The sequence below is a fragment of the Pyxicephalus adspersus genome, chromosome 8, assembly GCF_032062135.1.
Source record: "Pyxicephalus adspersus chromosome 8, UCB_Pads_2.0, whole genome shotgun sequence".
In the NCBI taxonomy this organism is placed as follows: domain Eukaryota; kingdom Metazoa; phylum Chordata; class Amphibia; order Anura; family Pyxicephalidae; genus Pyxicephalus; species Pyxicephalus adspersus.
The window spans coordinates 30,373,842-30,391,896 of NC_092865.1; the positions used below are offsets into that span (position 1 = coordinate 30,373,842).

At 38.0% G+C, this 18,055-nt stretch overlaps 1 protein-coding gene across 2 annotated transcripts in view; it reads right to left on the reverse strand.

Annotated features, from left to right (window-relative positions):
• PKN2 (protein kinase N2) overlaps positions 1 to 18,055 on the reverse strand; it is a 69,542-nt gene that overhangs the window by 27,003 nt on the left and 24,484 nt on the right. For both annotated transcript variants that reach the window (XR_011921926.1, XM_072419915.1), the window contains exon 2: positions 1,427 to 1,724. Coding sequence is in view for 1 of the 2 variants with exons in the window: in XM_072419915.1 (XP_072276016.1) it covers positions 1,427 to 1,724 (298 nt within the window). In the remaining variant the exon portion in view is untranslated. The remainder of the gene's footprint in view (positions 1 to 1,426; positions 1,725 to 18,055) is intronic.

The following is an 18,055-nucleotide window of genomic DNA, read 5'->3' on the forward strand; positions in this document are numbered from 1 at the left end:
TGATCTGTGAAAAGAAGTAGAGGAGGGTGGGGACATGGGTCATAACACAAGATATGAGGAGGTGGGAAGGATGTGTCTTAAGTCAGGTTGGCAGATGTAATGAATCTTGAGCCATAGTTTTTGGGAGGCATGCACTTTAACTATTTTATTCATTCTGCAGCTTTCCTTTCCCAGAAGCATTACTACCACAGCAGCCACCATGCAGTTGGACCACCCTGTTTGAGGGGCTAGTCTTCCCCCAACTCAGACCCCAAGCATCGAGGGGGGAAAGAGCCAGCTGCAAGAAAAGCAAATTTACCACGCAGAATATGGCTGGGGCGAGGTAGTCACCACCTCAGTCAGATCTGCAACATCCTGCAAAATAAGGTCCCAAAAGCTGCATATGCAACCCATGGGCCACTAGTTAGACAACTCTGTTTAAATAGTATGCAATATCTGCACTGAAACAAGATTCTGCAACCACATTTTACCAGCCTGGTTTGTGATACCCAAGACAACTGAGTGAAGAACATGTGTGAAAAGGCTCATTCTCATTTGTTACTTCATGCAAATGTCAGAGTACAAAAATTGTGTTCTAGTAAAAATCAGATTTATCAGTCATGGACAAAAATATGCCAATATTACCCTTTGAAGGTTTCTGTCAGTAAGGCTGAATTTAGAGGGAGCATCTGCAGAACAGATAACTGGCAGCTGCTCTGCCCCTTAACTCTTGCTATCTCAAGCGGCCTCATTTAGTAAGTGGTGGAGATAGCAAGGGTTAAGTGGGCAGAGCAGCTAGCCATTCTGCAATTCAGCCTTAAGCTAGGTACACACATGCAATAATTGCCGTTAGAAAACAAATTAATAACGACAGATCAACAATTAAGCACAATTTTTTTGAACGGTCGTATTGTGCACAATTCAGTACATGCTGTAACGATATGGTTGTTCAAAAAAATATAACACAAAAGAAAAACTTCAAGCCATCTGCATTTTGAAAAACAAAGGTCAGTAATGGCAGAGTCACCATGTTTCCTGTACGACAGGCTTCCTCTATATAAGGTTCCTGTCTGTGCAAATGTTTCAAGTTAGAGACCTAAAGTCATAAAACCAATGGAATATTACCAAGCAACTAGTATTTATGACAATTTTATTTCAGAAGCAGTTTGGTGCTTCTTGCTTTTTTTTTTTTTTTTTTTTTGACCAGCATATTTCAAATCCTGTACTTTTGCTATGCTATTTTAAATAACAGTGCTAAAATTTGCCTTCTGTGTGATTGAGTAACACATGGATTAGAGCCCTCCTGAACTTCTACTGTAAATTTTTCCCCTTGCCCATGATACTAATATGATTACAGTAAAATGTACCGTACTTATTAGTACCTCAGGGTTTACACACACTCTCATGCTTTCCCCTAGCACCCTTTTGGGGGGGGGGGGGGGGTTACCTGGAAGATCTTCTGCTTCCCGCACAACTATGTGTGCATTTAGCTCCTGAAGACTGTTATGTAACTCCTCTAGTTTTTTATTTGACTTTTTCAAAATATTGTCCACATAAGCCAAGTTCTTTTTATCTGTAGTAACTTTTCGGAGATTCTCAGCACCTTCCTTGATTTTAAGTTCTTTCCTGATTTCACGCTTGATCTGATCCTTTATTTCATCCAAGTTTGGCTGTGTCTGTGGGTCTGAAAAGTCTATTTTCTGATTAATACCCATTGGTTCAGGAGCTATGTGGCTTCTGGTGTCCTGTGAAACAAAAACAAAATCAGTCAGCCAACTACATTACAAAATAATTTTTTACACAGCAAATCTAAATGCCTTAAACTTCTTACACAGATAACAGAATTTAAGGATTAAAAAAAAAAATTAAGTTGGTGTTTAAAGAGGAAGCTGAGGAACAATGGGAAGGATGCTGCCGGCAAACTGTACTGATCTTTCAATACGTGCAATCTCTACTCTTCCTCTGACAACTAGTTGCCCAGTGCCATTTTACCCATAGTTGCAATAAGAATAAAGAGCAAAGCTAATTTCAAGTTGATCGGCACTTAAGACTCTACTCTGGGCTATTTTAACATAGTGGAAACAACGTATTCAGTTTGAATTAAATATAAGAAAACTTTAGATTGTGCAAACTACAGAATAAGATCAGGATCTACCTCCTTTTATAAAAGGCCGGCTGCTTGGTGGTTCCTGATTTTGAAGAACTAGAGTGAAGAAATAGTTTTCACCACTAATCCTGAAACCAAGCCCGAAGGTTAGAAGTAGGAAGTTTGTGATTTTGCCTGGAATAGTTATGGCAGCCGGAAGTTCAAAGAATTAATGAATCAGAATCACATTAGTATTTATTGCGAGAAAAAAACGGGAGGATTTGGCTCAGTCAGGAGGAAGATTTTTCGAGCCTTCTCCACCATTACATTGGAACTTGCTCAGACTGGTAAATAGGAGTCTTTAGAGTGTTATTTCCCCTTGATAGCAAGAGTGTAAACATGCATTATTTCTGTTGTAGGTTACAAGCCATTTCTATAAAACATACACTATAATATAACAGCACTTTGCATTCTGAAAAGCTAATGAAACAGTTTAATGAATAATTGATAGGCGAGGATCTCATATCCAAGGTTTCGCATTGCGGTGTGAACCTGTTACTTTTTTTCAACTAAATTGTCACAAATTACAAAAACAATTTATAGTACAAGCTTTATAAAAATAGAAAACCTGGAATTTTTAGGTCTAACACTTAAATTGCACATTTGGCAAGGGTTACCATTATCCATCAAAAGCCAATTCAGCATGAAGCTGGGGTCCTGTATATCCAACATTAGAAGTACAGTTAGGAGGTTTCTAGGTAAATTCTTAAAGAGAAAAACAAAGAAAAATAACCCACACTGATCTGTCAGAACTGGAGGGCAAACAGTCTCCACAGGAAACCTAGTTTCACTGATAGAGAGCTAGTGAGTTTGCTGCTTCATCACACCTATGAAGCCACATTTGAGATGCTACTCAACCTACCTACAGCCACCCACAGGAAATAAATAAGGGCGGTCATGAATGGTTCAGTATGATCTGCTGGTAAATGTTGAAACATTGGTTTTTTAAGAACCAGAAGAGTGATCAGGGCAGCCAAGAGGTTGACTAATAAGTCCATGATGTAGTACCCAAGATGTTCTGTAGTTGTATTTGAGCTCCAACTCCAAGGAGTTCCCTTTCGTTGGTTTACATACATAATTCTTTATATACTCACACAGATTTATATTTTTCCAAGTTAGAGTGCCAACTATTGGAAGCCACTAGGAAAAGCCTGTTGACACCCCCCCCCCCCCCCCCCCTCCCAACTTACCTCAAGTTAAATAATATGGCCCTTGAATGATGTAAAGGTGCTGTAAAATTACGAGTCATTAGCAAAAGTTTAGGTAGCTTACACAGAAGTAACTGTTAAACCCTTAAGCTTTATTTGAGAAAAAGAACCTAGGTTTAGTCTAGGGTCACACCAGTAGAGGGTGCAGTGTTGTCATGTATGTGTGTAACAATTCTTGCCTTTTGTATTTTAAGGAGCATTACACACTTGATATGAGGACACAATGCCGTCTACTGGTTGCCAACAATAATGCACAAAAGATCACTTAAAGTGGAACTAAACCCTTGTGAAAAACCTCTGTTCTATTGTTGGCTGCCTCCATCTTTGTTCTATTTTTCCTAGGATTGGCCTTGCCAGGATAATGAAAGGGAAACCGGGATTGCCTGGCTTTCCTAGCAAATTAAGTTGATGCGCACCTCAGCTTTGAGGGCAGAAACACGGAGTGATCAGGCATCAAGACATATTGCCGAAGAGACATCCCCTTTCAAAAGACTTGCGTAATGGAGCTTATTTAAAAGTTTAACATTGGTGTAATGTTTATATTCCTGCAAATACAAAGAAGATCTAAAAGGCAATATGTGAGTTAAAATACATCATGAAACCAAACATAGGATGCTGTGCGGGAAAAATAAAACTGGGTAAGTAAAAAATGTTTTTCTATTACCTACTTTGTAGTCAATGTAAACCAAGTACATTACAGAGAGACTGCAGGGACAAAAATTGATCCAGTACAGTCTGTGAGCCCAGCCTAAAAGGCAACATGTCCCCCAAGAGGTGTGTAAATGACAAGTTGGTCTTATAGGAATTGACAGAATGACATTTTTATGCCTAAAAAGAACTGCCAGTGATGGACAGAGCAGAAAAAAAAAACAGATATACTTTAGGTACAAAGCATATTGGATTGGTTGTTTTAATGTTGGTGTTCCTTTGTTTTAAAATGTATCAGTCAGGATTAATGCACTCCTCTCCACAATTGTTAACAGTGCAACATAATTGCCAAATTAAAAGATGTTCTATAACTGGGAAATGAAAAACTTAAGTGACGCTTTGTGGTTTAGCCTCAAGACAAATGTTTTGAGTGGGAAGAATTAATTTGCAAGACAGGTGAACTGTTAAAGCTCCATAATGACAATTACTTTTTAACACGTCAAAACAGAAAGACGAAAAGCAAGTGCATTAAGAAATCCTCTGATCTTTAGAAAAAGTCATTATTCCTTCCTCTCTGTTGGCTGCAGTTCTTTATCTTAAACATGTGTTGCATCAGGTCACAGAATTAGTCACACAAGGTGTAGTAAAACATACGGGAAACTCATTTGGAAAACAAACTATATAGCCCAGGAAGCATCTGAACTCATGGGAGCATCTGGTCCTTCGAGTTATAATTTTTCACACACGGGTCCATAATAAGACATGAGGTCAGAGATGAGTGGATATAGTAGTGAACGAGCAATGGCCTCATCATTATTTTTTTCCAGTTTAAAAAATGAACCTATCACTATCCCATACATAGAAGGCTTTAAAATGTATTTACCACCTTGCTTTTATTTTTATTTCCTTTTTCTGCTGTTCTATTGTGTGTACACATACATACATACAAAACTACCCCTGCATTCATTTTTGTTTAGGGTTCATTTTTGCTTAGGGTACCAGAATAAAATCTCACTTGCCTTATCCCTTGGATCCCATCGTATCAAGCATGCTCCTTTTTACTCCAATACACCAGCCTATGAAAGACATTCAGTCTGCATTCTCACTTACAATGCAGGACCACTGGTCTGGTATTGTAGTGATATCAGGCCTGTGTCCACCAAACAGAACCTCAGAGAAAAAGCTTTAGGGGCAGAAGGAACCACAGAAAGGAACCTGCGAGTTTGCGAGTCGAGTAATTTGGCAATATATGAAATTATCTAACTTACATGCCTAAATCCATCTGTCTTGTCCAATGTAGTCAAAGTTTTAAAGCCCTAGGCTTATCCACATTTGTGCAAATGGCCATGCTTGGAAATTATTCCAGAGCTAAAAGGAAGCAAGACTAATCATGTCTCCGTTAGACTACATGATTTCCTTTGCAGTTCCTGTCCAATCTTTTTAAGGAAACCCAACCAGGAAGATCTTTCTTTTGTAGAGGTATCTGCAACGAGTCTTGCCTACAGCCTAGGCCTTGACTGCACCACTTTACTTTTGCAGATTTCGAATCTGCAAATCAACAAAGCATATTGAATTTAAAAGAATTTTACAAGTATACAGAAAAGCCAAACAGGATTATTGTGTGTACTTATCAGAACTTATTCACCAAGCTAAGTGAATTATTCCTTGTAAATAAAGAAGGACCATATTTACAAAACTTTAATTTTATACTAGTTTACTGATATAAACGCTGACGATTTTTACGCTGGTCTAATGAGTGCCCTAATTGGGTGACCCAAATTTCAACATTATATGTTTTAGTCTCTTTAATTACCAGTCTACAGAACTTTGGAAAAAAAAGTAACTGGTATTGATAAAGTCACAGGCCTATCACCATAAGCCAACATCTCCTGGCCTTGCTGGATCCCTGTGTTGCCTTGGCAGAGTTGATTAGAGTAATGAACAAGCTCCATAGCTGATGAAAAGATCGGCATTTGAAGTGATAATAAAACGTTCAATTTTTTTTTCCTCCTATAAAAGATATCTACTAGCCAACAGCATGCAGCAATCATTGTTTTAGAACTTTTGTCCTGTAACACTTTCATTATAGTTTTTGGCCAGACCCCATCTTCTGTTGTGCCAGCACACAAAGTGAAAGCAAAAGGTAACATAACATCAGTGTTTGGGACTGCAAGTCCCATCATCCACATCACTGTACAAACTGCACATGCGAATATATATATATATATATATATATATATATATATATATATATATATATATTATATAAATAAAAACAGCAGAAAATGCACATACACAGCTTTTAATTGCAACATTTAGGGATGCATCCAGCACACATCTAAGGGTGCCTGAAGTAAAGTTCAATACAAATCAAAGAAAAAGCAACCACCCAAAGCCAGATAGAGGAAAATGGCAAACTTTAAAAAAAAAATGTTTATTTCTTCAGCATTAGTATGCTTTTAAAGTGTCCAAATTAAACCCCAAAGTAAACAGATAGGAGAGGTTCATTGTTAAGGTTTAAAGCTGTATGCCAGCATTGTACAGTAGTGCAGGCTTCTTTCATGTACAAAGTACTTACTTATTTCATTGCTCCACCGAGTTTCTCACTGAAGCTGCACTAGATCATTTAGAGCATGTCTGCATTATTTTTTGGCTAGTGGATACCTATGAATATCTCCCCTTTTTTTCCCCAGCCCTATCCCTGGTCTGTCCCATTCCTTCATTTGGTGTCATATGCATACAGTCATCTACCCTGACATTCACTCATTAGGAGGAGATTTTAAAATTTGCATAACTCCTTCCAAGAGCCAGCCAACTGCTTTGCCCTAAGGCTGAGGGTTTACAAGAGGAGTACCAGGGAAAAGTGCTGTGATGACATCCAATGGGTAATCCAGCTCAGGCTCCATTTATAAGTACATTTGAGAACATTGGACCATTTACTACAGCGTATACACTCTACATAATTACTAGACTGTTAAAGGTACACAGAAGAGAAACTGGCACGACATTAATTTACATAGCTGAGTAATTTCTGCACTGGTATTAACTGTCCTGTAGTCCAGGATGAGAACCAACACAAATTACAATTCACACCTTTAGTAGCTCTGGCATTCATGTTAGCAGTTTTTGGAGGAGCTTTGTTGTATAAAGACATTGGGCTGTGATTCAGATTTAATTTAAATCCTAATATTCTGGCCTCCCAGACTAATAACACTTCAGACTATTAAGTCTGGGATTCCTGCTGCCAGCTATTTGTTCTAAATCTCTGCAAGCAAACACTAAACCACAAAACAAAGTGCTAATTATCGGGAAAGGTTAAAGCTGTCCATGAACTGCAAAAGACCACAGAGAATGTACAAGGGACAATGAAGGGGAGGGAAAAAAGCCGAAAAAAATGGTTCTAATGAATAAAAATACATCTACAAATTATCTGAATAAAAAGGAAAGGTAGTATTTTACAAGTCTGGCAAAACTGAAAATGTGAATATATATTTATCGGCCTTCAGAAAACGTTCAGCCAATGTTTTGATTGAACGTGGCTGCAGCTGTACAACATTCAATTTGTTCCTGCTCATCAATCCAGAAAATAAGCATTCTGCCCTGTGCATTTCTTCAAACAAGGTCAAATGTCCTACAGCAGAGCACTGGGTGACCTTTAACACATGGAAGGGACACAGCCTAAAATACTAGGTGGCCAAGTAAACCCAGTCTATTCAACTGTAGCTGTTTATTCTAAAAGTAGCTACCAATTCAGAAATATTTTTTACCTGGTCAACAATGTGATAAAGATGTCTATTTTTTATATATCACTACAAGGATTAAGCCATCTTTTAATAAGTTATGAATGTTACAGGTTATTATAAATTATAATTATGCTACTACAAAGATAGTTTACAACTACTTCTGTGGTTAATAAATGTATCATAGATGCACCTCCAATAAAATGTACAAAGAAAAGATAAAATGTAAGTGGACCAGTTTACAAGTTTCAATGACTCCTTCCATCCTCTATCATGTGCATTTGACAAAACAGTCTCCTACTAAAGCATTTTAAAATTATGCATTTGTATAAAGTGATATTTTATGCCTCCCTACCTGCCATTACAATACAAAAAAGCTAAAAATGCATTGTTCCATTTCTATTATGCAAAACATAATTGAAGAGAAAGGAAGTGAAGTGGAGAGATAATCTACCACTACAAATCATGCCCTATTATGATTACTGGGGAATAAATGCAGAAAGGCATAACGTATTTGGTTAGAGTCTCATCTATAAAAATTAATAGGTTTAGAGAACTAAAGACGTACAAGGTTCATGGTCACCTCTACCGACAAACACTGTGCTGATAGAATCTGTGGACAAGTAGTGAGTTAGCACATGTGTGGATTCATAAAATTAAAGAGAAAAAATGGGAATCTGTTCCAAGAAGTTTAAAAGGTAGACCCAACAGGGAAAACAAAGACCAGCTGCCATCCAAAGGATTTCCTCATTAATTGGAACATGGGCCTGCAGCATCTGCCCTAGTTATGTATTCTTACAAAATCCATCAAGTATACATTTTAAAAACAGGTGGAGCATGTTTTCATGCTCCAATGGGTGAAGATTACCAATTGAATCAGTTCCCCTTAATAGGGACCTGGCTTTTATTTTATTTTGGTAAACTGAATTGAAAAGTATTCAGGTTTGAGGAAGAACGTTGGATGGCCACTCTAACATATCATGTTATTACCAGTTTTTTAATTTTCAACCTGAACATTTCAGCTAATTTTTATTCAAATAAAAAGGCAAAGCAACATAGGTAAGTCAAAAAAAGCATACAACTTAGCTATAGAAGCAAAAATTAGCTGTAAGAAGCAGATTCTGCAACTTTTAGGATCTGGTACACCAAAAACATGTCCATAGTTTTCCTCAGAATATACTGCTTGATACCACCGACTATATATATACAATTTGCTAGCTATAAATACTACCCTACCCCACAGAGACCAGGACCAACCCTCTTCTAGGATCCCATGTCTAAATGTACATGTTAAGAAGCAGGTTATCTAAGAAAGCTGAATTTTAACAGCAACAGAACCGATACTTTACATTGGATACTCCAATAAAACCGCTAAATACACAGCTGAAATACATGTATGGAACTTTCAAAACTGCTAAAAACAAAATGTAATTTTTTCAGCTAATCCTGAGGTTTATGGAGTCCTGACAGTACACACAGACAGGTAGATGAACTCACGTTTTTGCAAAAAGCGCCTAACCACCTTCCTGACCTCTGAGTTGACAATGACAGAACAACAATGGACCAATGTCATTGTATACATGGAAGTAAATGTGCCCAACTGGGGGGTGGTCAGCCGAAAAAATCTGAAAGACAACCAGCTCCCAATGATGGACAAGAAGGATGACAGTACATGCTTTATTATTATTAATAAACAAGATTTATATAGTGCCAAGATATTACACAGCATTGTACATTAAGTAGGGGTACAAATGACAGACAGATACAGACAGTGATACAGGAGGAGAGACCCTGATCATAAGAGCTTACAATCTAGGAGGTGGGGGAAGTATCACATAATATGACTGGAAGAATTTGGACAAATGAACATCAAAAAGGTGACTTGCATACTCCGAGTAATTTTCAGGGGAAAGAAGGTCATTTGACTGCAAGAAAATCACACTGCAAAGCCAGCATTACCAGTACTCTAGGGAAAAAGTACATGCAATTCCAAAATGGATGGGCACTGAAAGGCACACCAGACTCTGCTCATTACAATGCCAGATGGGTTGGTTACATTTATTGGTTCAAACTGCTCCAGGCTGACAAAGGATTCAACCTTTGAAAAACAGAAAACAGCCCAACAGATACCAAAATACTAGTTTTCCTTACTATTATTATTATTAAACAGGATTTATATAGCGCCAACATCTTACGCAGCTCTGTACATTAAATAGGGGTTGCAAATGACAGACAAATGCAGACAGTGACACAGGAATAGTGAAGGGCCCTGCCCTGAAGAGCTTACAATTCCTTGCCCAATTATGTTATTGTGTTTTAGCTAATTTGCAATTCTACAAGTGTTGTTTGAACTTGTTCTGAATATGTAAACAGTTTTTACTGATCACCTAGTATTTCCTATTTCCCACTGCTTCATCTGGAAAATTACCAAAGAAAAAAAAATCTTTATTTTGGTTTGGAAACTTCTTTAAATTACAGAAAGGTGAAGGGCTTGATTATACAAGGAACGGCAGTGTACACATATTAAAACCAAATGGTTTACAGGGGAGTATTATTCCTGAAAAGTAATCGTATGAAAACGCTTATTCAGCAGTCCTGGGCAAAATGTTTTTCTTCTCCATTTACCAATTAAATTCAAAAGCAAAACCATATATACAAAGAAAGCAGAATTTCATCCATCAACTTTAATGCAATATTTAACAGCAGTGAAAACCCGGTTTGCTGAAATGATTCCAAGTATGATCTGACATGGATTTTATGGGGAAATACTTTGAAAAGCAAATTTAAGCCACTACAATGAAGCCATGCTCCCATAGCAGCAATATTTAAGTACAAACATTGAAGAAAACAGAAAAAAGTTTGAAACTGATATGAATCTGATAACCTATAGAGACAACAACAAGATTTCCTCAAATACAGCAGCACGCTACTCCTAAATGGGGAGAGGTCTTACCATGGACACAATCCTCAAGCCGGTCCTTTTAAAGGGTTACAGAACAGCAAAGCCAAAATCTGTGCTTCAAAAAACTACTTCCAACGATTGGAACCACCCACCCCCCACTCACTCACTCACTCAGGAAACTCTAAAAAGCCCATGTTGAAAAAATGAACTTGCATATTTTTTTTAAATGATCCATCTAAAAAATAATGCGTCATGTTTAGAAAAGGATATCTTCCTCCCAAAACACAGTGCATTTATTTTCATTCTAAGGTTTAGCCCCTTTGCAGGGAACAATCTATAAAACTGAAGGCATGATTTCTAATGGAGTCATATTTACAAACTAAAAATGAATGCCACCAATAATCCAAGCTTCTTGTAGTTTAAACACAAATACTTGTTTACCAAGGGAACAAATAGCCAAAGTAACAGCAACCTGTAAGTTTATGAACCCTCATGAATACAAGTAATGAGGTAAAGGGAAGATCTTCTTGCAGAGTTACAACTTCACAGCAAACAAGTAGCTGGTGCCACACCTCACCCTTTCATCACTCTGCAGAAACGTGCTCAGTTTACATACAGACGTCATAACTGTCACTGACTAGGTTAGCATACTGTACTACAGAACAGAAACTACAGAAGCAGGAAAAACAAGGGAAAACCCATGTCTTGTCTTACACTTAAGAATGCTAGATGAAAGGAGCACCTTGACCTGAACTAGGCCTATTGGAAATGATGGATTTCAGCTTGGTGTTCAGAAATGCAGCCCAAAGAATAGGGTGTAAATGGGCCATGAAATCTCTGCCTAATCTCTGTTAATCAAGACAAAATCAGCTGGAAGACAACTTCTTGGACATTCTTGGAAAGTACTAAAAACAGATGGGGACCAAATGCCCCTTGGTAACATGACTGTTACATTTATATCAAGATAACTCTCTTACAGGCCATCACAATGCCTATATGGATAATAAACTCACCACTGACATCAGTTATATGAGGTAAGCGACTTTGTGCCATGGAGGTGCCATTGGCCCACAAAGCCAAATGAAAAAGGGGAAATGCCCTGGTAGCATCTCTATTGTTTTTGCAGCAAGTTGTAAGATTAAGGTAGCATACACACGGGGTAGATTTTCAACACTGGAAATCATTTTTCATGATCGTTTTGAGTGACAGATGAAATAACGAGCACTGTGCACACAGCACCAGTTCTATTTTATGGAGCAACCCACTGTGCTCTCCTCCTTGCCCTGTCATTACAGATTTTCGCTCATGGATATGTTCTGACAATTCCATGAATGATGTCAGGCGACCACTGTACACGTCAGATTTTTGCCCCGAGACCAGCACGAGACCACTTAAGGGATAATTATCTGATGTGTACAGAACCCAAGACCCAAGATCGTGTTTCTGTGATACACTTTCCCCGGTACACATCCCTTCCTGCATTGTTCAAACGGTTGTATCTAGTGTGTGTACAACATTGGTGGATTATATTTGAACGATCGTTCAAAATAACTGTGATTCATCGTTGATCTGTCATTAATCAATGTTTTATAACAATAAATATTGCACGTGTGTACCTAATTGATGTCAGAGGAAAACAATTGTGCTAAAAACAGCAGGACGGAGCTTTCATTTTAAAGCTATTCTACCAGGTTCAACTGTTATTTGAATAAAAAGCTGCTTTGTGTACAATCAAATGCATGGTGAGTAAATACTGTAATAATAGATTTCTAAAAAGAAAAAAAAAAAAATTGTAAAGAACATTACCTCTCTAAAGAAAAACTGAAGGCTTTTTTTTATGGTTAAAAATGGGGCCTAGGTCCAAACCTGTGAAAACAGACTTTAGTTTTGCCACAATAAAGCAAACATCGTCAGAATCAGAAGACATTAAAGATGAGGAGAGGAAATTGTCTTTTTATACGTTTTCACAAATCGAGTTGTCCCATAGCAGTTTAAGTTACGGGGACATAAAGACAACGTGGACATGTGTCCACATTGAGGAAAACCTGGAGGAGATACAATTATACAGAAGCTCAGTCTCATAAGGCAAAAATGCGTCCCTTTAGCCGTTTTTGATTTATTTCTCCAGTAGATGTTATAGATGTAAATGGCTCCGGAGTGGGGTGCAATTACACCGGCCTCTTCTATTCATTTTTAAAATAAATGCTATGTAATACAACGGGGATAATGCAGACAAGAAACTCATATTAATATTTTATAACAGAGGGAGGAGAAAAAATCGGTGAAAATAACTAGGAATAAAAATAAAAAAAATCTTCATGAAACATTACCATGTTTACCTTCCATTGGCTAACGTTTCCAGCAAGGCCACATCAATGTTTAATGGGGAATGACAGGCACCTTTTATACCCCAATGTGAAGCGAAACCTAAATATCTGACAAACCACCAGTAATGAAAATCTGGCGGATCACACATAATTAACCGTTTTTCAAATGTATTACTCCAATTCTAATAAAATGTATGATGAATTAAACATAAAATCTGACGCTCACCTCTATTAGTAAGCAATAAATTATAAATAACCCATGTGTCCTAAAAACAACTTCTTTGCAGGAAAAAAGGTCGACAGTCTGCCACAAAGGAGAGGTTGCCATGGAGACCATGGCTTGTTTACCGTACACCCATTTCCTCCCAAACCAACAGACAGCCCATGGAGCCAATGAGAACAGCCGGCTCCCCCGCACATTCCATGCCTGCTGATATCGGAGGACAGCAGGCACACCGTTATCTCCCTTGCTCACTCTTAGCCACAGCTACAGATGAGTTGGGTAACAGTAAAAACAAAATAAAATGAAAAAGCAACTGCAGCCAAGTTTCTCAAGAAAGAAAAAAAAATGCAGGCTCTGGCACCTTTCTCTAAAACAGATTGTACACACAGTGGTGTTAAACAAGCAACAATTGGTAGCGTGACTATTTAACCTTCAGGCAATGAACCAAGATGACTTCTTAAAAACAAGTGTGCTCAGAGACACATCCTAAAGCCAACCAAATACAGACTGGCCCTAACCTGAAAACACAAAAGCCATCATTTTTTTCACAGCTTCAATAACTCAACACTTGCAGCAGGGTTTTCTTTGGGGTTACCGACACGAATGTTGGGACGATTACTGCTTCCATTACCAGCAAAGCTAGGGTTTATTTGGCAGCCACTGGAAGCCGTGCTGGGGGATATTATTGTAGTCATTGACAACAATGCTGAAGTTATTTCTATATCCACTGGAACAAACACTGTATTATTGGAATTCCCAAAATCAATCCCGGAGTTATTACTTAATTTGCCGATACCAATGATGACTCCCAACTATTTTAAATGCACCGCACAATGAACTGCTATTGTGAAGCCCTCTGAAAAGTTGAGGATCATACTTCGGACCTTCCACAGTTTTCAAGACCACTAGCCTTAGTAAAATGATGACATCAATCTTTTATAGGCAGGAGGAAGCATTTCCTTTATATCCTCATATTGTATCTTTGGTGGGGCTGATCTGTGACATAGAAGGACACACAAGATCTTCACAACAGCGCGCCAGCACCTTAAACCACAGATCACTGAAAGGGACAGCTCTATGATGTTTGAATATTAGAGCTGAACTGAAGCCTAACTTATTTAAAAATGTGGCACTGCCCAGTTGTGAAATCTATGTTTGATGCAAGGGATCCCAGCTTCCCCTGCTCCTGCTGGGACTAAAGGCAAACCTGTGCATCAGTGGAAGCGTTACATCATCTGGGCCAAACAAGATCACCAAAGAAAGGCATATGGAAGAAGGGAGAAGATGGTGGCCCCCCTCAATTAAACAAAGACAGTTTTAGTTTTGCTTAAAATACTTGTGCATGCTACACTTACATTACATATGTGTACAGAAATTGAAGTGGGGGTACTCAATCCAGGAGGAGGTTGACATCCCCTGTATTATGAAAGAGTACAAACTCCATGTTCCTAAAGCACCCCCCTCCCCCTCCACACACACATGATTTGAGGGCACAATTTACAGAGGGGAGATGGGTTCATGTTAAATATGCAGATCTTGCCTTGAGTAGAAGTCAAGATTTAACCTAATTAAAAAACAAAACACATGCTTTGCATTATTATTATTATTATTATTATTATTATTAAACAGGATTTATATCGCGCCAACATATTACACAGCGCTGTACATTAAATGGGGATTGCAAATGACAGACTAATACAGACAGCTACTTCTTGTCTCCTAGGTAAATACACCTAGTACATACTACTTTTTCTGTTTGGCCTCTTTGCATTGTTTTGTAATCAAAATCACAGCAAAACAAAAAAAACTGAACTGAAACTTTAAAAATCCAAGCCAACTTAAACCTGCAGGGATTCATCAAGATGTAATCATTGGTTAAGTCTAAAAATAGTACAACTATACCAATCCCTTCAAGATTTACAACTCTGAAGCTATAAAATTTATAGATCCTCTCAAAAAGGTATCCCAGCTCAGATGGAATACGAACACAGAATAGTATATCAACGTGTCTGCTTTCTATCAGCTGCTGTGAAGACATTTCCGTTCTATCCAGAAATCTTTAAGGAAAGTCCAAAAAAACATACATTTGAAGTCAGATTCCTGCATTTATGTTACCTCAAGTTGTACTTTACATATCCCCAGTTCCTTAGCATTTAAATTGTATGCATGGTCAAATCATTTTCTGTAGTTTTGGACTGTGTGGTAAAGGAGATCCTTCAGACTACAGAGCGTATGGCCTGCTTCTCGGCAACAAATTATTATTATATTATCATTAAACAGGATTAATATAGCGCCCTTATAGAGCTCTACATTAAATAGGGTTGTGTAATGAAGTGCAGAAAGACAGCACATGAAGCAGTCTGCACAGAGAACAGGTTTATGACCTTAGAAAGGGACCATTAGATGTTCTAAAGTAGACCCCAACACAGAGCTTCTATGAACACTTAAAGCCACTAACTTAAAAAACACGTCTGGCTTATTTTACAGTGAAGTTCCCCTTAGCAACCAGATAGCAGATTCCTAGGTGATGTGCAATCAAGATAATTTTAGTTTATAATTTTCTCTGACTGATTGCAGTAAAAACTGCTACTTGTTGCAACAGACAAAATGTTTTTAGGCCCCTTTCTACAATATAAACTCCAGACAGCCAAATACAGAATAATAATAATATGAAAACAGAGAGACCAGTATTATTCTCTGATCACAAAGTATAATGCTGCCCAACACAATCTTCTCTCTACTTCTGTTCTGACATATTTAAAACAAATCACTAACATTCTCAAGGAAAATAAAACATGGAGCGATGAAGGAGTGTGCATAAAACTGGAATCTCTGATTTCTCCACTGCTGGTCATGTTTTACAGGGACTATGGAAGAGAACTTTGTCAACCAAATTCTTGCAAGAATTATATGCCTTTATTGAGCTAACAATGGATCCCGCAGAATTGCAACAAATAACAGATATCTCTATTCCATATCCTGCACTTCTCCTAGCTAAGCCTAGGTACACACATGCAATCGTTCTTGTCCAATCAGCTCAGACAAGAATCTTGCATGTGTACAGTGCTCATCATCATTGTCCGAACAACCGCTCTGATAGGATGATGGATGATGAACGATCGTAATACAATTGAAGGGGAGAGAGCGCAGCGGGGTGCCGCTCCATCATAGGGCAGAATGGCGCTGTATGTACAGTGCTCGGTCATGCATAGTGCAGTCGATTGTGTTGGTACACATGCCTAAGCAACCAACCACTGATCCAACTAAGGATTATGATAATGTTTTTTGTCCATGGTACGTTTATATGTGGAATGGGGCAGTGGGGGAGGGAAGGCTCCAGGCTGCTAAATTTGTACGATATTAGTATTGTTCTGATGCAGGCTATAACGATCACACACCTATTTTTTGTATGCAATTATTGTTTTGTGTATATGTATCTAAAAGCCACATAAATAAAATTAAAAAAAAAAAAAGATAGCATGCATAGTGTGCATGCAATACCAGCAGACAGAGATTGGTTATAAATGTAATGAACCAGGGACTTTGGATATTGCAGAGTACATGTGTCCATTAAAGGGCATGACAAGCACTCCTACATTGGGCAGCCATTCAAGAATGCTATAATGTATAGGATCTACAGTACGCTGTAATGTTCCACTGCACTGCAAATGTGGATGGAGCGACATAAGCAAATTCAAATATCTTTACCAACAATGAAATGAGGAGACAAATTTCTTGAAAGGAGGAGCGGTTTTAGTCTGGCATAAGCATAACACAGCACTTACAGGATTCTTGGCTAGCCCTGGTGAGTTATTTGAAAGATGTGCTTTCGTCTCTAGAATAAATTTTGTACTAATTAACAGGCTATAATAGTGTAGCATGATGGATAGACAGATATGTTCTATTGGAATGTTCTCTGACCTAACTGCAGAAAGTTTGCTGTTTCACTAAAGTACATCTCAGCATCCTGCTTAAGCATCCCAATATATATATATATATCACCACCATATAAAGCCACCACAACCAGGGATTGATGAGCTTATATATAATAATATTTAGCTCATCAATCCCTAGATATGGTGGCTTTAATTGTTCCCTTTTATATATATATATTGAGGCTATGTGTTGGCTGTCATTGCTTCTAAAGTAATGACTTTTCTATAAATGAAATACATTTAAAAACAAAAAAAAAAACAAATAAAGATCCAAAAGGAAGCATGAAGATCAGAAGTTTTGAATATTAAAGCAGACATGACCATACAACCTGCATGTGCATCAAAACAGCGGCCTCCCATAGGTCTTAACTTTATAGGAACCTAAACTTAACACATTGATCCATTTAGGGCAAAGGAAAAGTTGAAAAAAGGCTGATGTACTGCTCTCCCCAATGAAAACATAACTAAGCTTTCAAAGAAAACCATACCTACTTTAAAACATAGAGGTGACTTGTGTCACAAGTCCAGAGCTTAACTGGTTAAAAGCTGTCAAAGTTTCAGGAAAGATAATGTGATGAGCTTAAAACAAAAGGATTACAGACAATAAAAGCCCCCCCTTTACTGCCCAAACAATGTAAGAGGGAATTAAGTAAAGTTATCTGCCACACAACTGAATGAGTAACAAGTCTGACACTATCCAACTTGCAGTGACTCATTCATTTTCTGTTCCTAAGTATTCTAAGTAGTGAGACATTCTAATAACCTGCAAGCTGCTGTTTCCAGCTCGCTTTTGTTTGCGCTCTTTCACAATTGCAACTGATAGCCTGTGCTAGGCTCAGCAAAGAATAACTTGTTGGGATGGGTGTAGTCTCTATATTTAGCTCACCAAGCACTACCCTGCTACAGCAAGTTTCTCTGCAGAGGAGCCGGGGTTACCCAGCCCTGCA